The 14,724-nt window shown below is 45.8% G+C and overlaps 1 protein-coding gene across 1 annotated transcript in view; it reads left to right on the top strand.

Annotated features, from left to right (window-relative positions):
* Positions 1 to 2,087, top strand: part of PHLPP1 (PH domain and leucine rich repeat protein phosphatase 1) — a 143,276-nt gene extending 141,189 nt beyond the window's left edge. Inside the window, 1 exon segment of the mRNA XM_050890888.1 lies at positions 21 to 2,087. Coding sequence (XP_050746845.1) covers positions 21 to 1,148 — 1,128 coding nt within the window. The 3' untranslated portion in view covers positions 1,149 to 2,087.
* Positions 2,088 to 14,724: the final 12,637 nt, after the last annotated feature.

A 14,724-nucleotide genomic window follows, 5' to 3' on the forward strand; every position in this document is an offset into this window, starting at 1 on the left:
CCTGTCCTTTCTAATTTCAGGATGGCAAAGTGAATGGTGTGACGGATTCAACAAGAATCTTGGGGTATACCTTCCTTCACCCAAGTGTTGTGCCACGTCCTCACGTCCAGTCCATCACCTTAACTCCACAAGATGAGTTCTTCATTCTGGGGAGCAAGGGACTGTGGGACAGCCTCTCGATGGATGAAGCAGTGGAGGCAGTCAGAAATGTGCCTGATGCACTCGCAGCCGCGAAGAAGCTTTGCACTTTGGCCCAGAGTTATGGCTGCAACGACAGTATCAGCGCTGTCGTGGTTCAGCTCAACGTGACAGAAGACAGCTTCTGCTGCTGTGAACTTAATGGGGTCCCACCCCCCAGCCCAGGCATTTTCCCCCAGTCTGTCAACGTGGTCATCAAGGACAGGCCAACAGATGCGCTTGGGATGCCGTCTTCGAGCAGCGGCATGGCTTCAGAGATCAGCAGCGAGATCTCCACCTCCGAAATGAGCAGTGAGGTGGGGTCCACGGCCTCCGACGAGCCTCCCCAGGTAGCCATGAACGAGAACAGCCCGGCCTACCCAGGGGAGCAGCGCTGCATGCTGCACCCCGTCTGCCTGTCCAATTCTTTCCAGCGGCAGCTCTCCAGCGCCACCTTCTCCAGCGCCTTCTCCGACAACGGCCTTGACAGCGACGACGAGGAGCCGATTGAGGGGGTGTTCACCAACGGCAGCCGCGTGGAAGTGGAGGTGGACATCCACTGCAGCCGAGCGAAGGAGAAGCAGCTTCTCCAAGTGCCAGTGGAAGCCAGTGACGAAGGTATCGTCATCAGTGCCAATGAAGACGAGCCCGGCCTTCCCAGGAAAGCTGAATATTCTGCCACGGGCACAATAGGGCGCCGGCGGGGCAACGGTTCTGTGGCGCCACAAGAGAGGAGCCATAACTTAATTGAAGTTGCGACGGATGCGCCGCTCAGAAAAACAGGGGGCTACTTCGCTGCTCCAGCACAGCCCGATCCCGACGACCAGTTCATCATCCCACCAGAGCTTGAAGAGGAGGTCAAGGAGATTATGAAGCAGCACCAGGAACAACAACAGCAGCAGCAGCAGCAGCAGCAGCAGCGGCAGTATCCGATGGACCACCTGGCAGACTATTACGATACACCACTATGACCCACTCTATTTACTGCTCAGAAATAAACTAACAAACAAGGAGACTTGAGTGTGGGACCCAGTGGGCTCGCATTACAGCAGGGGTTTTCCTTATCCTTTTCCTTTATATTCTTCCTTTTCCTTATCCTGCCACTACAGATAACTGCAGCTTTTCGGTTTGTTAGGTTTAATATTCATTGACTTTCTTCTAGAGACGCTTGACCGGTAAAGTTTAAAATAGTTAACCTTCCCTTAACATATCAAGTGTAAAAACAAAAAACAAAAAAATAATAAAAAGGTTTAATATATTGCTGAGAAACAGATGATGATGTAATATTTTTTAAAATGGCTTGTTTGTTTTGTTTGAAAAGCAGGGCAGTAGCCAGTGCTAAATGATTTAAGTAATATTGTAATACTGTATTTCTTTGAGAGAAAAGGCTTTTTTTGGTCTTGAAAATGATAGACATTTGTAGAATATGGAGACTAACTCCTAGGAGTTGCTTTACTCTTTCAGGTGACTTAAGTCACTGAGATTCACTAATTTTCTCTGAGAGAACAGTTGATTGGGAAATTCCTGTAAATAGCTCAGTGTTGTATAGTGATGCTTACACGTTTTGTAGCCTTGGCATTAAGGACACAACCTGAAAAATTGACCTTTTTTCTTAAGCAACTCTTTGGGCCATGGTCATTGAGCGTAACGGACTGAGTGGCTGTGTACAAGTTAGCTAGAGCCAGGATGGTGTAGACCATTTAAAGAAACCCACTTTTTCCTCTGGTCTCTTTCTTTCCTTACTTTTACAGACACGTTTTGTTTGTGTTCCTTACTGCTGCCACAACCAGCATGATTGTATAGAGCTCATTTGCTGTAGAACATTTACATACCAAGAGTTATATTAAAGCTGAATGCACAAATGAACATGTCATAATTTTTGTTATAATAAATATGAAATTTACACCTGATGTCTGCTTTTATGTCTGAATAGCTGAGCAGCAGCTTTCAAACAGTAGCTTGCTGTGCTTCATCAGCGTGCTGCTCAGTTTAAACCAAGAAGTGTTGAAACTTTTTCAGCTCGATCACATTTTTACACTAACTGCAGAAGCTGACGTGTACTTTTAGAATTTAAAGGCCATGCAAAATGGCCTTTAAGATACGAAACAACTCTCTGAGGAATTGACCTGTTTCTTTTCTTTCTCAGTACTAATTCAGCACTATTGATTTGCCCTTTGCCACAGTATTGACAATGCCAGAAGACAGAAGAGGAGCAGTGCTCTGGCTCTGTCCCACTGGGACCGAGTAACTGACGATAGGAATGATGAAGGGATAACGCGGGCTAAGAAAGGGGAGAAAGAAAACATTGGATACGGAGAGAAGAGGGAAAATATAAGGAGAAGGTGGAAAAGTGAACTCAAAGCTACCTATGTAAACTCAGATTTGCTCGAATGTGTTGAACGAACATGAGTTCAATGGCAGTTTGACTTTGGTAGCAAAAGGGCATTTTTTTGTGATTCCTGTGGGAAAGGAGCAACACCCTTTTTCAATATTGCCTCCAACCTACTGCTCCATTTTACTTGTCACTCTTTAAAAAGCTGAATTACTGTGTGATCATGACAGTGTCTGGCTCCTGCTTGACATTTGGTCTGTATTTTGGGAGAGGACTGTGGTAACAGGCTGTTGTCCTTATTCTGTTCTAGGGGGTGAAATAGCCAAGTTAGGACAGGATTGCTGTTAACAAGAGATTTTGAGTTTCTTTTCCTTAAATAATAACAGCAGAGGAGCAAACATGAAAATACCTGGTTTGGTAAATGTTTATAGCACTGTCTACTGTAGATCTAGAGGATTGTACTTTATTGTAATTTGAGCTTCAAAATACCTCTTTCTTAAAGAAAACTCATTAAATAATGTATTTAAACAAAAAAAGTTTATGGTTTATTGGCTAGTAACTCTTAGGTGTTCTTTGGGAAACAGTTTGTGTATTTCAAATTTTGTTGAGTGATTCATTTTCCTTGGTGTCCTTGGAAAGTGTTATCTTTTTTTTCCTTCTGTTCAGATGTTGCTTGAGTCTGAAGGTGATAACTAGCAAGGACACTACCATGGCCTAGGCAAGTGATGACGAGTTTAGGGTTTCCTGAGCAAGCTGGAAAATTCTCTGTACCTTAAAAAAAAAAAAAAAAAAAAAAAAAGGGCAATTCTCTTCCACGTAGGACCCACTGCTACTGTGGAGGAGTAATCTTGCTGCCACCGTCTGTGGTCTCTATTCATGGTAAGGTGCCTCTGGTTTGCTGTACGTGTGGTACTCCGTAGAGAGGAGCAGAGGTCAGGGTAGGGGTGGAAGGGGAACCATTTCACGTGAGGTAAACTTTGGCCCCGTGCTGAGAATTGACACTCCCTGCTGTGCCCTTTTCTCATGGGAACAGGAGTATATGCACACAGGCTTCATAAAGACTTTCCGTTCCCTTCACTTGAAAGACAAACACCAAGAACTTGCCAGCCCCTGTGGCATTAGCAGCTTACAGGCAACAATGCGGTTTCTCTCCTTATGCCCTTACCTTGAGGCGTAGCTGGTCAAAACCAAGAGCCCACCAAAGCCTGCCACTTTCAGCGTGGTACCTTCTGTAAAGTTAACGGCATTCTGGAGTCAGGGCTTCTGTAGCATCAAAGCGACAGGATTTTGGCTGAGGAGCTGGACCTTTGGATTTCTGGTCTGCCTGAAGAAGACATTTGTGGTAGTAGCCTGTCTTAACAAGTCATAATGTGAAGGATTGATGCATTCATAGGGGCGACTTCATCCCTCTGCTGGGCTTTCCATAACGTGCTGAACTACATCAGTAGGTTGGGTGGCTGGGAGCATCTTTGGAAAGTTTAGCATTTATTTTGAAACAAGGGCAAAGGGTATTTTGTTCTGGCGTTAAACTGGGACTTGGAAAACAAGGTACAGTTTTTGCAACTTGTGACTTCTCTGGACATCGCTGTCCTCTTTTACAAAAGGGGGTTAGTATGTTCTTATCTCGTGAGGACTGAAGCAGAAGTCACTGATTTCATCTAGGTGCATTACTGTCGTACGTGATTTTATGATTATGTGCACGGTATATTTTACACAATTTTGACCTACTGGGAACTATCTGGCTCGAACAGAGAAGTGGATTTGTTTGCAGAACTTGACAGCTGTAGCAGGGGCAAAGACTGGAGGCTAAAAAGAAAGGAAGGCTTCCAACTGAGGAAAATGCAGAGCCGTATTACCTTTATAATCAAACCTTTCGTGTCCTTTGAAACTTGCTGATGGCCGTATCTGAGACAAGCAGAAATGCACGAACAGGAGGAGGTCGATGGCTGGTGGCAGAAAAATGAACATATTTACATTATTTCCTGGAAAATAACTTTAGATAGGAAACTATGATGGTGTTCAGAAGTAACTGAGTTGCTTATGTGCTTGTATACGCAAGCCTTTTTTCATGGCATAAAAGCTTTTTTCTGGCTTTCTGCCATAGTGCTCTCACAAGGCGTTTTGTTGTGCATGAAAAACCTGTTGGCGTTCTGCTTGTGCCTTCAGCGCGTGGCACCATCTTCTTGCTGGTAACCAGTGCCGTGGTGGCATTGCCTTGCTCTGGCTTACTGCTCTTGGAGTGCGCCATGTCCATGTAGGTTGTCTCCCTCACTACTAGAGAATGTGTTGCTCCTGCAGCACCCCATATGTTGCCCTTTAAGTAGTCTCCTTGTAGCGATCTCAGCTTGATCACTAGCCATCATGCTTATACATGTAATTTTCTAGGAAATTGTACATATTTATTAAGTATAACTTTTGCTACTTTGGAAGCACATCCACGTGGGGGTGGGCGTTAATGAAGTGTTACACACACCTTTGGAGGTAATTTCTGCATCTCTGCCCTAGTCATAGATGATATCTTTTGGGTTCAACCTTGCAGGTCTGAGCTTGCAAATGTTCACTTGAGTGGGTTGGTTGGGATAACCTAGGGAACAGTTTATCAATCTGGGGTGCAGAAGGGCTTGAATTGATTCAAGCAGAGCAGTAGGATTCAAAGGAGTAAACAGAACAGTAACTTTAGCCTGGTCAGCCTGATTTCCCTGGACACTGCCTGCCATCGATGAAGAGATGAGCTTTTCTAAGAGGAGAAGGCACTCAAGCTGAGCAGTTCTCAGCAGCGCAGTAGGGTCAGGTCCCTCAGAGCTTTGGCTGCAGGGGGAGCTGCCTGGCCAGAGGTTGGTAAAAATAGCTTTCGGGCTCAGCTGCAACCAGGACGTCTTGGTGTCTGTTAAATGACTCTACGTTTACTTTTTTCTGTTAACCTGCTTTACTGTCCTGCTTTGTTAATTCAATTGGCTTGCTTCAGGGCCAACTTATTTCACTATTGTTGGATTAATTGATTTGTTTCTTATTGATTTAATCATTACCTGCATGCTTGCACTGCTTGCGGTGAGGATTTCATGGAGTGCTGCATGAACCAATGTGTTCCTCTTGGTTGCTTGCATTTTCGTGAGGGGTTTGCTGCGTCCTACGCTGATGGTGTAAGTGTACAAATGCCCTACGTAACAAGACTGCTGCTTCTATGGGAAGATGAAAGTTAAAGTTCATCTGCTGCCTGAGAACAAGTAAAACCCTTCGCATCCATTTCAATCAAAAGGTGGGGGTAGAAAAACCCTAAATATTTCATAGATTAACAGCAGCCCTAGGGCAGAACCAGTGTACCATTTATCTAGGACATCAGTGGGGGAAGAAGTCCTGTGTTTGCTCCAAGTCCCTGGTTTAAATGATTGGTCCCTACTTTTCCCCAGACTTTTTTATTTATATTTCCATTCCTGTTGAGTTCAACAGTTCATCCTTTAGATCGTCCTTTCTCAGGCTGACAAGCTGGGATTCACCTGCGGTTGACTTGGATACCTCATCCTACCTTTTATCTCCCGCAATGAGCTAAGCTTGTCCTCTAGGTTATGACTGAGGCAGGATCTGAATGGGGCAGACACTATCTCATCTTTTTCCGTATTTTCTTAATATTGTAAGCTGAAGGGAGACGCTTAATCTGCAAGAGCTCGTCAGGAGCATGACGGCACTGTGGCGGTGAGGAAGCTGTGGTATAATAATGGCAATGTGACAGAGACGTGGGACAGGCAGGGCTGGTCTGCTCCCCAGCAGGGAGACCCAGGAGTAGATGAGCCCCTGAGGCTTTCTGCTGTAGGAGAACCAGAGAGCGTGGTTTCCTGCACCTCAGGCTGGGGGGAGAGGCTGAAGCCGGCAGTACCAAGGTTGGGAGGTAGTGCCTGCTGGTGGATGAGGTTTAGCTGGCTCTTAATGCCCCGTCCCCCATTAGGGTCTCAATTCCAGTGTCCTGTTGCTTGTCACAGCCCCTGGCGCCTGTTTCATGCTTTCATCTGAGCTGCTGCTTCTGCGTCACCTGCCAAAACTGAAGCAAACAACCAAAAAAGGGATTTTTTTACCAGTGGTTCTGTGGAAGTGCCTTTGGAGGCCTGTGTTTAGGGTATGTAGGTGACTTAGGGGTCCCAGGGGCCAGCAGTGGCCAGGGATGGGGCTGTGGAGGCCTTCAGGAGCCCCCGGTGTCAGCTGGGCTGCAGCCCTGCAATGGGAGCCTGGGCACTAGACATGATGCTCTGAGCACAGCAGGCTCTTCTCCTCCCTGTCAGATTAAGCACAGCTGCACCAAGAGAAATACGTGCATTTTAACAGTAAAGTTGTCAGTATTGACTCACAGAACAGATGGAATTGTTTTGCTAATTAAATATATGCTGTTGAATGCTTTAAAGAAAATTGGGACACAGAACTATGAAGGAAGGCTGGTGTAGCAGAAGTATGCAACTTGGTGACTTGTGAATAAGATGCTTTTTCATGTAATCCCTCCTAAGGAGAGAGATGCCAGCATTTTGTGTAAAAAAAAAAAAAAAAAAAAAAAAAAAAAAAAAAAAAAAAAAAAAAAATCTTGCAGTAGGTGCACTTCCAGTTAGTACTTATCTTGGTCCTGAAAAACAGAATATATAAGTGGAATTATAGAATATATAGTGACATATTGTGCACAGAATAATGCATAGAATATATAGTGAAGTACTCTGCTCAAATGTGTTTAAAATTGGGTGGTGAGGGAGAGCAAAAACTGCTGTGTCTTTTCGAAGTGGCCAAAGCTGTCCTCCTGAAAGCAGCAAAGCTCCCCAGAAGGAAGCTCGGTGAGCCCTATTGACGAGTCACCCGTGGTAGGGTCATTGAACGAGGGGCAAAGAGATTATCCCATTCTCTCATTTCTGTTGGGCAAAATTTGAGCACAGGGCTATTCAGAGTCAACCCAGGTACCAGCAAAGTCTTTCCCCTGTGTTCCGGGAATGCCTTGAAATGACAAATTAGATGAGAACATGGGAAAATGTGTCCACAGTCCATCCTGCCTCCTGGCCCCTCTTCAGAAATGGGGACGTGTGGGGAGGGGATCCGTAGCAAGTGACCTTCCTCTCTCCTAGTGATCTGTGGCGTGCACTTGTTTGAACCAGAAGCAATCTCCTTGTGAAGGAGATAAGAAATGGCTTTCAGGCCTCCTGTTTTTTTCTGATTAGGAACCGAGCCTTTGTATTTGGGGTAGGAAAAGGCGTATTGCTGCTGTCTCTGTTGATTGAAAACTGCAAGGGCTCCCCCTCGTGTTACCGCAGGACAGGACCAGCATTGCTGCATCTTCATCCTTGGAGGGTGCCAGTGAAACGAGTGCATCTTACACCCTTGTGTACACACCGTCGGGTGAAATCATGCAGGAACACCAGTGGTCCGGAGAAGCCTTCCTTCAGCTGAACAAACGGCAGCAAGGCAGCGACGCTGACATAGCAGGTAGCTGCTTCGTACAGGCCAAGGACTCTGGTGCACGCTGAAGCCTCCTGAGCCTTGGAAGCGATTGCTGCGAGTCTAAACAAGGATGCGAGGGCTGAGGGAGCCAGGGAAGCTAGACCTGGTACTGCTCAGTAGAGCATCTGCAATGCTGCCAGGTAAGATGATGGTCTCAGCGAGCTCTCAAGGCATCTTAGCGGACGGGCAATGAGATCTTGATCAGAGCGTGCCTTATTTATTTGGACCAATAATTTGCCTAATCTTCACCATCAGAGTTGATCCACAACAGTGTAAAAATCTGAATCTCCTTTAAGTTGCTCAGGGACATAGGGCCATCTTGTTGGGGAGTTATTTTTGCAATCTGAAGGAAGGAAAACACCCTTTTTACTGTTTGTGCCCCCCCTTATGGCGACTAGGAATGCTAGCTAACCTCCACTTAGAAAGTCTTAAACTCCTTAATTTTCTGTCACGAGCTCTTTCAGTGTCCCATGGCTTCCACTGTTCTGTGCTGAGAATCCTGCCCTAAAATACTGAATATTTGGAAGTCACTGTGGTGGGTCCTTCACGCTTGCAGATACGGGCTGCTGTGGTGTGGGCGAGAAGTGGTGTGGGTGTGCAGATGATAGTACAAAGCTATGCTTAAATCTATAAATCTGGGTATGGTGGGAAGCCTATGAGTAATGTATATGCAATGTACATAGAGTCTTCACAGCTGATGAAATTCCAATTTTCACTAAACAGCTGGGCAAATTCAAGCCTCCTTTTTTCTTCCTGCACTTTCATTATCCATATTTATCTTGGAAGTCAGTACGGGATAGCAAAAAGTCAAGGTTTTCATATACCTATACATGCTTAAACACCCCCATTATACAGTTTCTCTTGTAGTATTGAAAGTAATATATCCGAACCATAACTGAGTTTTCTAAAGCCTGTTTAAAACATATGGTCCTTACCTGTGTGCATCTGTCTCATGAGCCTTTCTACATCCTTCTGAAAAGCTAATTACGTGTGAAACGCGTGCGTGTGTTTCCCTCACTCGAGCTCTTCAACACGGCCTGAGGGTTTCGGGAAGTCCAGTAGCAGGTGCGGGTCTGTGTGCGAATGGCATCGCTGGAAATCAATAGACCATTTGTAGTAATGAAGGGCATCCCGTGAGTTGCCCATTTTGCACTGTCACACGCCAAAACCAATTACATCAAATGCCCTGACAACCCGTGGACCTTGCAAGGAGTCTCATGTTTTATTTATGACAGGTGATGGTGAGCGTCTGTGACACTTTTTACGCTATGCTGGCATTAAGCTGCTGCAATACACTGAGTGGCCACCTTTTCTTGGAAATGGACGTTGTGAAAGAGATGAGTGGCGACAAATGTCACAGCTGTCATAGACAACGTTGTCATAGTCCTCTTCAATAACTTACCTGAGTCTTGAAAAAGAAAAGGAGACACCCAAGTTCTGCAAATTGTAATTGAGAGATCGGAGTTACCAAAGGTCTGTTGTGTATCTATAGCTTTACTTAATTTACAGGTGAATGTAAATTGTGGTGGAAAACTACCAGAAGAGTAGCTTTAATGAAGACAAATCTGCACTGGGAGTAAAATGCACGGATTATGAAAGAACAATTTCTATTCAGACTGTTCTTTGGTACTCTAATCCCTGTATGTATTCTCATCACTTTAAAGGAGTTTCTCATGTAAACTGAGATCCCAGCTTTTCTTAACGCTAAGCCTTGAATTCAATTTCTGCTGTTGCACAACCAGTTTGTGTCTCTGGTTGTTTCTCTACATCGGATACACTCAAAGTCTTCTGAAGAACTAATGGAAAAAGCTTAAATTGTGATAAAATTCAATATATTCTAGGAAAGTTTTATTAAACTCATTAAGAAAATAGGAAAACTTGTTGCTTGTGCTTACCTGAAAATTTCCTTTCTGCAGATGGGTACAAAGGTCCCTCCTCCTTACAGCTGGTCAGCAGCAGGAGGGCAACGCCCTAACACATGCAGATCTTCCAGCAGTGCTGGATTTACAGTTCCAGATACCTGAATTATTTGGTAAATGTAAAGGCTACGTTAAGCCTATTTGGAGGAGTAAATATCCTCTCTCCTCTCTGGCCTCACCCCCCACAATTTCGCCTTTTACATTGAAACAAGACGCCTGTGTCTTTGGATGCTGATTTGCTCTGTTCTGGACAAGATTTCCCCCAGACTGAGCCACTTCTATGAACTATTATTTGAATAAAGGAGACATTCAGGAAAATGAGTGCTCAAAGGTACACAATCCAGCATGACAAAATTTTCATGGTAGTTTGAAATCCCATCAGCGGTGGGATGCAGGATCAAGGGGGTGGATTTTTTTCTTTTCTCCCCCCCTTTTTTTTTTTTTGGTTTTGTTTTGTTTTTAACATAGTCATCCTAAATATCTTATGCCCTTTATTTTCCCCTCCGGATTAGGGCATGGAGACACATTTTTTTCAAAGACAGATTGTTTTTCTCCAAGGCTCTTCTGTGGGGTGGGGGTCCCTTTGTGGATAGTTAATGGCTGGGGAGCTCAGCTGGAGGTTTTGCTCTCAGACTAAAGCTCCTTGCTCCCACGTTGAAGGAGATGTGCAAATTGGTGGGTTAAATCCAAAGGGGCTGGCTGAGAGGCTCGCAGGTAACTCTGAAATAAATGAGCTACTCAAGTCACCCCAGCACCTTGCACCGGTGACCCATCATCTGCAGCGGGGCTTTTCTCCTGTCAGGCAGCTCCAGTTCACCCGGCAACCTGCATCTGTTTCCTACCATCTCCAGGGATGGTGGCCATTTTATCCCTCTTGTTGAAGGTTCAGAATAGGCTTGGCATGCCAGAAGGCTTCCTACTGCACCAGTGGTGGGGCCCCCAAGGCTTTTAGGTTGAGAGAGGCCATACTGTCTACCCACAAGACAACCTCTCAGGGAAGCACGGATTTGACCTTTTGCTATCACTGTTTCCCTCGCAGCAGGTGATAAGCTGATGGTGGTCACAGCGGGCAAGCTGGATACACCCTGAGGATCCCTCTCACCAAAGAGGGACTGAGAGTGATGACTGTGTGCAGTCCTTGGGTTGTAGGTGAAACTGGGCTGTGAGGGGCTGCGTCAAAGAAACCGGTGAGTTTATTTTCAGTGCTGACCCTGAAAGTTGCATGCAGGCGGTGCACGCATGCATGCCCAGGGCGGGCAGCAGGGAAAGGCTAAAAGAAATGGTAGGGCTGACAGGAGCCATTTGCCCTGCCTTTGTTTACTGGTCCAAATGCAGATTATTGTCCCGTACTAACTGGCAGTCGCTGTGCAGAGGTAACAGTGGGGCACAGCCATCTGCAGCAGACGGTGGGAAGGCTAATCTGGCCCGGAGGGTAGGACCACCTGCAGCGGCAGCTGGGGATGACAGCCTGTTGCAGCCTCAGTCATATGTGTGTGCCAGAAAAATCTCTGCTCTTGTATTACACCTTCCCAGCTTGCACAGTAAAGATTTTCAAGTCGGCTACAGGATACCAAGCATGGTCTTGTTACAGTCGGGAAGCAGGGTTGTTTGGATTGCTCTGATGGTATATGGCCTGCCCTTCACCCCGAGGGGAAGGAAAGCTGCTTCTTCCCCACCCTAGTCCTCTGAGGATTATTTCTGGGATTTTCCCCTCTCCTCTCCTACACTTCCCTCCATGAAGGTGAGTGGAGGAAACAGCTCTGATGTTTATTTCCTCTTTGCGATGATTTCCTAGTGATCTTTCTTCATGGTAGCACGGAAGGAAACAAATTTGAGGCACAAAGCTTTCAAGAAGCTGGCAATCACTGGGCTTTGGCTTTCTTTGTGGTCCCTCTGCTTGTAGTGCTTCAGGACCTCAGCAAGTTTGTGGATGACACCAAGCTGAGTGGTGCAGCTGGTATGCTTGAGGGAAGGGATGCCATCCAGAGGGACCTTGTCAGGGTCTCAAGGCTTGAGGAGTGGGCCAACGTGAACCTCCCAAAGTTCTGACAAGGCCAAGTGCAAGGTCCTGCACCTGGGCTGGGGCAATCACCAGTATCAGTACAGACTGGGTGATGAATGGATTGAGAGCAGCCCTGTGGAGAAGGACTTGGGGATACTGGTGGATGGGCTGATAAGAAATATGGAGAGAGACTTTACCAGAGCCTGTAGTGACAGGACAAGGGGTAACGGTTTTAAACTAAAAGAAGGTAGATTTAGATTAGATAGAAGGAATCAACTTGAGGCTGCGGAGGTTAGAAACACGAGGGGATGGTGAGTGCGGGGAGGCAGCTGGGTGAGGAGCTGAGAGAACGTGACTGGGACTGACCGGATGCTTGGGGCAGCGAGCAGGACCCCGGAGTCTCCAACCGAGCACCTGTAACTAGCAGCTACTTTTTGACTCTCCCCATAAAATGCATAAAGTTGTTCCTGTTAACAGGAAAGGGACCCAAAATGGATTGACTGTGAGAAACCCAAGTGTCCAAGGGAGGAACACTACAGCAATAGTCCACAGGGAAACTCTGTGCACTTTTTTCTCAAGACTGAATTACCTTGCAACAAATGAGGCCTTTACCCCACACACAAGGAAAAAAGAGACAGAATCAATGCTCGCGAAGGACTGTTGCCATTGCACAGTGATGGCAGGCAAGCATTCAAAAATGAATGGGGCAGAGTAAGAAGCCCTGAGATTAAAATTCATATTGCACACGTATTTAAGGACTGAGTTAAGATTTATACATTCTTACCTGCAGCCTTTTCTAATCTTTTGAATGTGTCACTTCAAGGTGCTGCTTTTTGTTGTTTGTGTAAGTTAATAACAGTGTGTCATCATGTAACTAAGCCTGCATTCAAAATGTGCAAGATGTAGAGGTACCACAGGAACAAGTGTGCAGGCAGGAATGCCTAACAAAGTGGCTAGCTGCGGCTTTAGCTGCATGTCAGACATCCCTGTAACAGACTTCCCAGCCAATTACATCATACCAGTGAAGGCCTGGGTTTGGGCAAAGAGCTAGAAATCGAAGTCTTAATATTTCATGACTCTATCCCTACTGTGAGCCATGTCAAGTTTGGAAAAACTCTTCACTCCTGTCTCTTCATAAGCATAATAATGCTATGAAGCTTGTTGATGTTCAAGGTGTTAAAGAGATGTTTAAGGTATTATACAAATGATAAATACTTATTGCAAAGGCTCATGTAATCACTTCTCATCAGAACCACATTTTCTTGTTTGGCTTATATTACCTCAAACATAATCCTTTGAGATCTATGTGTGTGTGTGTATATACATATGAAGTATACAAGGAATAAACTCTACTATGGTTCAAAAGAGCCTCATCTGGGCAATGACTCTGAGCCAGACAAAACTGAAAAGAGTGAGCACAGCCAGAATCAAAATTGCCTCTCCCCTCCTCTCAAGCTGACAAATCTTACGTACTTCAAGAGCGGCCTTTTTTTCTCACTCCCTCATCTATGAAGACCGGTGACCTATTTCATCTGCCTCAAACAAAGGACTCTTGAAAGATGTTCTCTTAAATTTATTTTCTCAACCCTGGGGGCATACAATTGCTGCTATTCACTCATGCCTTATGTGTTTAGATATTGGAAGGACACATGTACTTTCTGTCACTGTTACAGCATTCCCATGGAAAACTCCAGGGCAGCCAGCGTGTTCCCGACTCGGGCTCTGCCCACCACCAGCTGTGGAGTCAGCAAGCCAAACCTTGGTGTCCTGGTTTCAGCTGGGACAGAGTTAATTTTCTTCTTAGTAGCTGTTACAGTGCTGTGTTTTGGATTTAGTGTGAGAATGATGTTGATAACACTCTGATGTTTTAGTTGTTGCTAAGTAGCACTTATCTTCAGCCAAGGACTTTCCAGTTTCCCGTGCTCTGCCAGTAAGCAGGTGTGCAAGAAGCTGGGAGGCAGCAGAGCCGGGGCAGCTGACTTGAACTAGCCAAAGGGGTATTCCATACCATGGAACGTCATGCCCAGTATATAAACAGGGGGGAGTTGGCCGGGCGGCGCGGATCGCGGCTCGGGAACTAACTGGGCATCGGTCAACGAGTGGTGAGCAATTGCATTGTGCACCACTTGCTTTGTATAGTTTAATTCTTTTAGTATTGCTATTGTCATATTATTATTATTATCATTATCATTGTTTTTCATTCCTTTCTGTCTTATTAAACTGTCTTTATCTCAACTCACGAGTTTTTTTTCCTGATTCTCTCCCCCATCCCAGGGGTGGGGGGGCAGTGAGCGAGCGGCTGCGTGGTGCTTAGCTGCCGGCTGGGGTTAAACCACGACACTTGGTTAGGTGGTTACAGAAGCAAGCAGTATCTTTACTAAGCTGATAGCTGACCACTGTGCCGCCTCTCAGGTTCTGATCTGCGCTCAGTGAGATGGGGAAGATGTAGTAGGAAACTGGAGGAGGACCCAAACGCTGCCTTTGAAATTGCAGCTAGTTCCTCCCAGCAGCATTCCTCAGGGAGCACATGATTGGCATGTGTCAACCCCCATGACTGAAAAGATAAAACACTTCACTAGCCCAAGCGAAACAGGTCACAAGTGTAGCTTTGGCTGTGATTCCGCAAAGCACTTGAGTGTCCTTTGCTTTGTGAGCGGTGTGGCACAAGGCAACAGGATGCATCGACAGGCGCAGGATCTGTTGAAGGCTGCCCATCCTAGCTGTGTGTTTAATTCCTTATGTCATGGGAGAGGAAAGGAAGTGGTTGTTAGCACAAGTTTGGCAGCACTGCAGTTGCAACCTGTTAACAGCCCATTGCTGTTTGGAGTTGC

The sequence above is a fragment of the Gymnogyps californianus genome, chromosome 2, assembly GCF_018139145.2.
Source record: "Gymnogyps californianus isolate 813 chromosome 2, ASM1813914v2, whole genome shotgun sequence".
NCBI lineage: Eukaryota > Metazoa > Chordata > Aves > Accipitriformes > Cathartidae > Gymnogyps > Gymnogyps californianus.